Consider the following 9,462-nt stretch of genomic DNA (forward strand, 5'->3'; position numbering starts at 1 on the left):
GAATAACTGATAAGTTATCACATAAACATAGCATACTGTTATCAGGTTACAGTCATTCAGATGTTCTTAATTTTTACAAAGGCTAAAGATGGAAAAAGCTCTGAGACGAGATGAGTATGTGACAAAAAACCACAATAAGGAAAAGCACTTTACCATCTAGCAGCTTTTCCAGAGGATCAGAATTATCTGCTGTTTTATTATGCAGGCAGAAGCAGCAACAATTCAAAGCATATGGAGTTAATAACACATTAGACATTTAAGCAGGTCCTGAAAATGAAAATATTAGCAGTTTATGAAGTGCTCACAGAAGACCTGAGCCTGCATTCCCTGCCCTCATATGCTACTTAAAAGAACTGCATTTGTGTGCTGTTCCCAGAGCAGAATGAAAGGCAGAAATCTGCAGGGAATGACTGATCAAGTCACAGGCTCGTGATTTTCTCACCAGCATAACAACTGCCAGTTTTTAAAGGATGACTTCTTACCCCATTTGATTGGCCAAAACCCACATTTCATTTTACGTAGAAACTTTCCTCACTGAATCCAGTATTTTGGTGGGTTTGGTTCTTCTTTTCTCTTCTGTTTTCACCACTTAATCTATTTCAAATGCTCTGGTTTGAAATAGTCTAGTACAAGTCAAAAACAAGTAACATTTTTCTCTTCTTAATTCCCTTGTCTTTGCCTGTGGGAGAGAAGAGGCCTGAAAAGTTTGAGGTTTAACCAGCACAGCTCATTCCCCCATCAGACAGGCTTCTTTCTCCTGGCAGACTTCTGCACTCCCTGATCTCCACATCGAATATAAAAACTACCCGCACCCACCACCAATATTCCTGTGCTATAAATCAGCTGTTTTCCTTCCTCCAGCAAAATCAGCAAACCCTTGTCATTTAGACTTGTCGAGAAGATACAGGAGGGATGAAGAGTATTTACCCTGTTAGAGACAGCCATAAACAAAGCCTCTCCCTTTTACTTCCTTGCAGTTGTATAGTTACATCCTCTTGAGGTCAATCAACTCCCCTCAAATCATAATACCTGCCGTGACTTTCCTGCTACTGTTCTTTCACCATTTATGAATAAAACAATGCATTGAAAATGCATGTACCAAAATGGGTTCATCCCTTTGTTCACAATATATGCATTTCTTCTTTAAAGTCAGACATCTTAGACATTGGTAGGTTGTGTGAAAGAGTCCCCAGGGAACTGAACCCTCTTGGCTTCTAGTTTCTTCCTGGCTTTGAAGGCTGCTGATACTTCGGGGTGGATGGAGTCCAGCCGCTGTTCACACTGGAAGGCCGTGAGGAAGGCTGTCCTGTAGTTGTTGTTCATCCAGCCATAGAGAAGGGGGTTAGCAAACGTTGAGCACATGGCAATGACGTGGAACACCGTGTAGATCAGTTTGTACTCTTTCAGGTCTAACACCTGACTGTCAATGTCACTGACCAGCTGGAAAGTGTGGAAGGGCAGCCAGCTGACAGCAAACACCACAACCACGCACACCAGCATCTTGGTGGTTTTCCGGCGCCGGTGGTGATAGTGGTCATTCCCCGCCCCGGGGCTAACGTGGTTCTTGAGCTTGGTCCAAATACGGATGTAGGCAAAGGAGATAACTGCCAGAGGCAGAACATACTGGATCAGGAGCATGGAGATGCTGTAGATGGTACCATAGTTGAGCTGCCCCTCCCCTGGCCACTTCTCAGAGCAGACCACAATCTTGAAGTCAGGAATGATCTCAATCAACGAGTACTCACGGAAGATGGCCAGGGGACTTGCCAACAGGGCGCTGACTGCCCAGGCAACTCCTATAATCAGGAAGCTGATCCGCTTAGAGATTTTGCTTTCCAAGTGGTAGACAATGCAGCGGTGACGATCCAGAGCGATCACAGTCAAAGTGACAGTAGACACATGGACAGCAAGGGCCTGGGCATAAGGCACCAGGTGGCACAAGACTGCACCCAGCTTCCATTCACCCAAGAGCGTGTAAACCAACGTGAAGGGCAGGCACAGCGTGTTCACCAGCAGGTCGGCCACTGCCAGGTTGGCGATGAAGAAGTTTGTCACTGTGCGCATGCTTTTGAATTTGATGATCACGTGGATCACGAGGGAGTTTCCGATTACTCCCAGCAGGATGATGGAGCAGTAAGCAAAGATGAGAATTATTTGTACTTCAACAAGTGTTGTGCTGTCCTTCAGTTCTGGTTTAGGGTCCAGAGCCAATTCGTTGAGTGGTGTGGTGTATCTTGTCAAGTATAGCTTAGTGAACAGCTCCATTTTCATTTCATCTGTCTGGTTTTCCTCACCTACTGCTTCCAGGGGCCCCATCCTTGCAGCAGCCTGGTCAAAGCACAGAGCTGCCCCTGAAAACAAAACAGTACAAGAACAAGTGGAGAAATTGTTCCACATGGGCTAAGACAAGAAGCAACAAGCTAAAGCCACATCTCATTCCTAACCCACATGCTACATTACAGAATTAAGAGAAGATCTGTCTTAACATATTTAAATTCTCTTGCCCTTACATTTTGAAGGCTGATCCAGTAATATTATTTAGCCATGACTCCTGCTGAAAATTGGAACAGATTTCAAAAGCATTACAAAGACAAAGTTTGCCTAAGTAAATGCAGAAGGATTAAGATCCTGCTGGGTAGGATATCATTTTTTTACAATCCACTACCTAAAACTAGTGCTTATTTAGCATAAATCTTCCAGTAATATCTATGGTAATTCTACATGGAACAGCCCATCCAGACTGTTACTAACATAATAACCTTCCAGCTTTTCCTTAAGGAAAAGTGTTTCCTTTACATAGTTAATAAATTCTTACAGGTTTATGCCCTTCCTTAACACCAGTGTACTAATTTCTTTAAGAAACTTTGTTTTACAACGGTTTGTACCATGAGGCAAATAAAAAATACCACTGAAATAGAACTGAAATAATATAATTTCTTTGAAATGACTGAGTAACTTATTCATGCTGAAATCAACTCAAGAAACAATTGAAACACAGTTATACATGATATTTCCTTTCTGTGTGATATTTCAGAAAACAGAGCTCCTTGGAGGCTGCCAATCAGGCATTCATTTCTGACTGCAGTCATAGCGAAGAGCAAATCATTCCCCTGCTGATGTCAGTAAGAATTTCACCACTGGCATAAAAATCACTTTTTTTTTCTTCCTTACACAGGCTGAGCCAAATTCTGTGCTACCCTAAGACTTCGGTAGGCACAATGGTTTACAATCAGTTGCTGACTTGGACTTCAGTCCAGTGTAAAAAAAGTACATGTCCCCATGCAAACTGCCCAAAACATGGGTGGCATGCTAACCAAGAACCGAGAACCTGGGGACTCCTTTTCTTGGCCTGGGAAAATAATATGAAATTACCAGTGCCAAGCAAACTCACCAACAAAACACCACTGTTGGCCACCAAGGGGAAAGGCAACCCTGAGTTATTCACTCGAGTTCCCCATTCATTACCTTCCCTAAGGAAAGCAAGAGTAGAGAAGAAATGTCACTTTCTTGCCATCAAGGGTTCCGCATAGCTTAAGCCTTCTCAAATTCAAGTCTGCCTAAAGAAACAGCTATTGATGTGTTTAGATAAATAGGGCTTTTAAAAAATTCTTGCTCTTTTTTGATCAGCTCCATTTAATTCCTTCCATCTTCAGAGAAGCATTTCAGAGGAACAGAGGTACATTTTCATCCCCACCTCTGTTCCCAGTAACTATCAGTGAGTGACATCCTTCAGTATGGTTTCCAAGCTGAGAAAGGAGCGTTATCTAACAGCAGGAGACTGAACCCTTTCTGCTTGCTTCTATCCCACACAACATCCCAAAGAATTTCTCAGGGCAAGCTATTTTTGCAAAAGAAGCAGGTCGACTGCATGAACTGAAAGGCATTTTCCCCCCAGCTAAACAGGTCAGAATTATGCCATACAGTTTAGTCTACAATCATTCAACAACTAATAGTGTCAGCCTGAGATGTGAAACACCACAAGACACATAGCTGAGATGTGCCAGCTGCTCATACTAGTGTACACCGCTGATTTTAGCAGTATAATCAGTTTTCAACTTCTAGCCTAAGCAATGGATTTCAGGAAGGGAATCCTTATCAATGCACCTTTAGTCCACCTGGTTAAAAATGCAAGAGAACTACCACAATTTGCACAGTCAAGGCTATGCAGAAGTTGAGAACTCTGATGAGCATTTTCCTTTGACCCATTCCTACACCCAAGAAATACACTTCCATATATTATTACAGTAGAGATTTGGTGAGGTCCCAGGGCTGTCAAATGCTTCAAAATCTCATTATTATTTTTTTTTTTCATTGTAGGTCATATCTACAGACAGAAGTAGAAAGGCAAGAGGGTTGACAAATATAAATTCTTTCTCTTCTTTGCCCCAAATCCAGGCAGAAGTCAAATAACATAGCTTCCCTTTCTTCCCAAAAGTATTTTCACCCATTTTCCTTGTCCCTGACTTTCTGTTGATTCCTCCTTGCAACGCCTTTTTAGCAAAGCCTTCTCTTGTTCTGACACTTTCATTTTATTTGTTAGTGCCCTATTCAGGGTGATGAAAGATGCTTTGGTCTTGTCAATAAGACAAAGCTGAGGGAAAGAAGGGACAACCACGGTTTAAAACTAAAATGAGCTCGTGTGTCAGCAAGTGAAATAAACTGGACAAGTTTTGCACTGTCGGTGGGACAGTTATGTGGGCAAAATACAAGTTGCTTTCAAAAACTGGGGATAAAAGCTGAGGTGGCACTGCAGGTGGTGTTTGACAGGACCCTTTTTTGGTTTTTTTTGGCGATAAACTCTCCATGCAATAGCATTTACCGGCACACCTTGCAAACTGCACCACACCAGTGCTTTTTTCCCGGCTATTTGCCCCCAGCAATCAGATCCTCATGGCCAGGCACCAAATTTTGTCTAACTTTCGGCTGAGAAAGGCCCAGAGAGGATTTACACGGGTTCTGAGAGCAAGTAAGCAAAGAGGGTGGAATACGTGATTATATTAGCAAGCAGCATTCCCACCAGGACCGCAGTGCCTGTGCTGGGGAAGGGGCTGGGGGGGCTGGAGGCGAAGCTGGCAGTGAACGCGGCTTGGGGATGAGGAGCCGCTTCTCTCCCGCCCCTCGGAGCCCATCCCGGGAGGAGATAACCGTGCCAGGGGGAAAACACCCATCCCGGGGGCAGACACCCATCCCGGGGACAGACACCCATCCTGGGGACAGACACCCATCCCGGGGGCAGACACCCATCCCGGGGACAGACACCCATCCCGGGGACAGACACCCATCCTGGGGACAGACACCCATCCCGGGGACAGACACCCATCCCGGGGACAGACACCCATCCTGGGGACAGACACCCATCCCGGGGACAGACACCCATCCTGGGGACAGACACCCATCCTGGGTACAGACACTCATCCCGGGGACAGACACCCATCCCGGGGGCAGACACCCATCCCGGGCGCTGCGGGCATCCCTCCGCCGCCCCGTCCCTCCTTCTCGTTCTTACCTTGCGCTGGCCGCGGGCAGGAGAGCTCGGCACGGCGGGTGCTGCCCCAGGAGCCGATGTGGCAGGGCAGGGAGGTGTTCCAGGGCAGGGCAGCCCCTCGCTGGGCTCCCGCCGCTCCCCGCTCGCCCCGTACAAAGTTTGGAGGCGGCGGCGGCCCCCGCACGCTGGGCTGGGCTGGGCTGGGCTGGGCTCGGGCTCCGCCCGCCGGGGAAGGATGCGGGGAAGGCTGCGGGATCCGCTCCCGGCTCTTCCCGGCTCGGGAGCCAGCAGTGGCAGCGCAGCCGGCTTCAAGCAGGGGTTTGGAAACAGAGGGAGCTGTGCCAAGCCTGAGCTGCTTCCCGGCTTTCCCCCGGGATGCCTTCTGGGGCAGCATAAAGGTGATGCCTTTGCTCCAAACAACTGCTCTTCTGGAGCAGTATAAATGCGATGCCTTTGCTCCAAACAACTGCTGAAATCCTTGCTTGCACAGATTTTCTGATCATCAGATGTGGCTGCTGCCAGAGCAGGTGTAAGGATGAATAAAGCATTTATATATAGTGTCAAGAGCAAAATAAAATGTTTCGTGTTTATTTACAAAGCTGGAAACGTAAAGACGACAGCTGCTGCTTTTATTTTATTTTATTTTATTTTATTTTATTTTATTTTATTTTATTTTATTTTATTTTTCTATATCAATAACCTTTCAAAACAGCTCTCCTGCCAGCCAGCTTGACAGAAGAGTAGTGGCAGCCAGCATTGCTGCACCTCTGCTTTGTTAAATCAATCCATCAATGGGTTCTGCTTAGTATTTTACTGGGTGTCTGGAGCCTCTCTCTCAGTATAACTTCTGAGATTCAAGGGACTGTCTCCTCAGTGCATATCTGGGGGACCTGATTTACCAAAATGTGCTTCATACCTGATCCTAGTTGCCAGGAATAGGAACTAGGAGAGTTTGCTTTCTCTGTGGCTATAGCACTGATACTCAAATTCTCTTCCCAAACCTTACAGAAGCTGCTCTCCAGAACAGGAATACTCCTTTACTTCCTGTCACTTAGGTAAATTTGCATTCATATTTAAGGTGGTTTCAGGGATCAGCAACATTATCTTCCCTTTTCTGTCCTCTTTTTCTTCCAAAGGTGACTCAATACAAAAGCACTTCCCTTGTCAAATATAATGCTCCTTGCTTTCATTGTAGCTTCAAAAATACGCCCTTATCTACAGCAGAGAATGTTAAGGGAGCAGCAAGGAATAACTTCAGTGATTTAGAGTTGTTTTTGAAATTCAAAACATGTCCTAAGAATCCCCTTGGATCTTTACTAATTCAGGTTATCTCTTCAGGAAGGTCCTTGCTCTTAGTCCTTCAGCACTTCTGAGACAGTTAATGGAATGCCCCTAGCTTATTGCAAAATAGATTTCTTTGATGACTAAATAAAGAGCCAGGAGTTTCAAATCTCCTACCCCTGTTTATTCATTTCCCGAGTCAATCTAATTGTAGGATTTATTTTTTTTTGATCTATCAGCAGACATAGTAATTACAGCACTTGTATAATACATGGCCATGACAGCCTGCAATCTTTTCCTAGTAGTCAGCAGTGGCCTTCCACTGGTCTCAGGGGTGTTGTTTTGCCCTACTCTGCACAGTCTTCCTAATTTAATGTATTTTTGCTACCCCTTATGTCTTGGAGGGTGTAGTGAAATGCTACAAATCTTTACAATCTGCCCAGCTCAGGATTCTATAGGCAAGGGAAGGCTGTTCCTTGCTTACACTTCCAGATTCCAAGAAGATGTCAAGAAGTGCAGTTTCCTAGAGGTTGTTGTGCCTGTAAGGACTGGCTTCCCATGCTAGAGAAAGAAGGTGTTATTCTCTGTTAAAGGGCAATTCTGTGTTCAGACACAACTGAAACATTTAATGGAAATGCATTTCTAATAAAAACTAGAATTTTTTATTGCTTGTAAAAGAGTGGAATTTAATGGTCCCATAAACACTGCCTTGAACCAAAAGCCATGCAAACACTGGCATCGAGGGCAGCAAGAGTCAAGTAGCAAATGGGCTGTTCAATATGAAATAAGTAGCTGAGTGATCACCTCCAAAGCAACTGTGGATACTTTGCTTTGTGTGCACTCCAATTTCCATCCCAAAAACCAAGATAAGCCGTGAGTTGTTGAATCATGGAACCATGTGTCGGATGGAACTTCCAAAAATCTTCACCTCCCGCCTTGTAAAATCAAGTCTAGATCCAGCAAGCTTTTCCCAGGCTATGTCTCCTCCCCAGGAGAGTTTTGAGTATCTCTGAGTGAGGGGTACTGCCCTCACTGGGCCGGCCATTCTGCCAACAACTCTCAAAGACTTTTTTTTTTTTTTTGTGTCAAATCGGACTTCCCCATCTTCCAGCTTGTACTAAATGCGCCTTGTCTGTAGTAAAGCATCTCCCACATCCTCAACAGGTGTTTCCAAACGGGGAAAGAGTTTCAGTTTACCTCTGACATATTAGGAAGTTTACCTAGATTCTTCCGTAGCCTCCTGTGCCAACATGGGGGCAGAAATTGGGCTCTGAGAATGTAACTCAAAACCCTTTGGTGATGTTATTGGCTGCAAGTCATGCTATCTCTCCTAAAACTTACAGTATTTAAGAAAGAGTGCAAAAGAAAGTGAAGGCTTTTGAAGGTGTGTTAGCACAGTGCCTGTGGCTTCTCAAGTGCCTGTGCGCAGTTTATTATTTGTTTTCTGTAACGTTTGTTATTTTGTTATTTTTCTTATTTTTCTCTATTAAACCTTTTGATTTACAAAATCTTCGAAGAGCAGTCTCACTGATTATTATAGCCACTTTTCTGCCAGCTGGACCCTCAGAGTGTGAGTCAAACCCACACTTGTCCTAGTCCTGCGTTCCTCCTGGCAGCTGTGAACAGTAGTTAGGTTTCTATCCTTGGCTTCTTTGAGGCTGAGCAAACTCGTTTCCCTCAACACCACTTTGTTACGTAACTCAGCCTCAATCATCTTGGTGTCCCTTTGTTGCACTTACTCCAGTCTACCAACATCTTTTCACCACTAGGACCCCCAAACTGAACCCAGCTGTGACCACAGATGTGGTCTCACAACTGACAAATAGAGGGGAATAGTCACTTCTCAACCTCTTGGCTACACTCTTGCTGTATCTTGCTATAGACTGTAAAGTTAGACTCTGCAAACTGACTTACATTACTTACATTACAAAAATGAGCCACATGAACTTTAAATCTCAGCTTCCTATTTAAGGCAAGTCTATAAATGAGCTTCTGCTGTGAATATGTATATGTACATGTACTAAGATGAAATTAGATAGCGTATCTTAACAGCTTGGAAAAAAAGTCTGTTGGATTTATGTTGTTTCTGCTGTAAATCCCACTTAGGGAGGTATGTCAGGGTGTAAAATCCGATTTACATAGTTTGCCTCTGGCAGTCTCTGTTCAACTCTCTTTGACAATTGTCTTGTCAAATTCTGTCCGACATGAAGGGCTTTTTCCAATGGAACAATAAGCATTTTTGCCAGCTCCTCCTAACTTTACCAGCTCTCAGGAGCAAAATACAGGCCTGCATGTAGTGCCCAGACACTTGAAGCAGTAATGACTTTTGTTTGACTCATAGAACTAGGAAAGAGTTACCAGTCCTTGTCCATTAAATTGTCCAACATCAGGTTTGCAGAAATGGCAAATAAGGCTTGATGAATATCAACAAGAAAAGGCAGCAGCTGTCCCATCTCCTGTCCCCAAAAATAGTTTTTCCTATATTATTTACTGTGAGGGTTGAATTTATCAGAAACCACTGTCCCTTTATCACTGACCTTTAAAAGCAGTGCTGTGCTGCATGCCACTCAATCAACCTAAACTCTGCCAGTCCTTACATGGATTTTCCTGCACTGAGTCAGATTTCAGGGATTTAAGTGTTCTACATAGCATGGAAAAATCCCTTAAAAATAAAATGTGAAAAAAAAACCTGAAAA

General features: G+C 44.3%; 1 protein-coding gene across 1 annotated transcript; it reads right to left on the reverse strand.

The window, feature by feature from the left end:
• Positions 1-361: 361 nt before the first annotated feature.
• Positions 362-2,380, reverse strand: NPY2R (neuropeptide Y receptor Y2). Its single transcript, XM_083862177.1, has one exon. The coding sequence runs from the start codon at positions 2,314-2,316 to the stop codon at positions 1,159-1,161; it is 1,158 nt and encodes a 385-aa protein (XP_083718303.1). The 5' UTR covers positions 2,317-2,380; the 3' UTR covers positions 362-1,158.
• Positions 2,381-9,462: the final 7,082 nt, after the last annotated feature.

Source organism: Zosterops lateralis (assembly GCF_965231275.1).
Source record: "Zosterops lateralis genome assembly, chromosome: 5".
Classification (NCBI taxonomy): domain Eukaryota; kingdom Metazoa; phylum Chordata; class Aves; order Passeriformes; family Zosteropidae; genus Zosterops; species Zosterops lateralis.

Bases quoted from the DNA above. Each gene is read 5' to 3' on its own strand.
- NPY2R (XM_083862177.1), bottom strand. From the start codon at position 2,316: ATGGGGCCCCTGGAAGCAGTAGGTGAGGAAAACCAGACAGATGAAATG.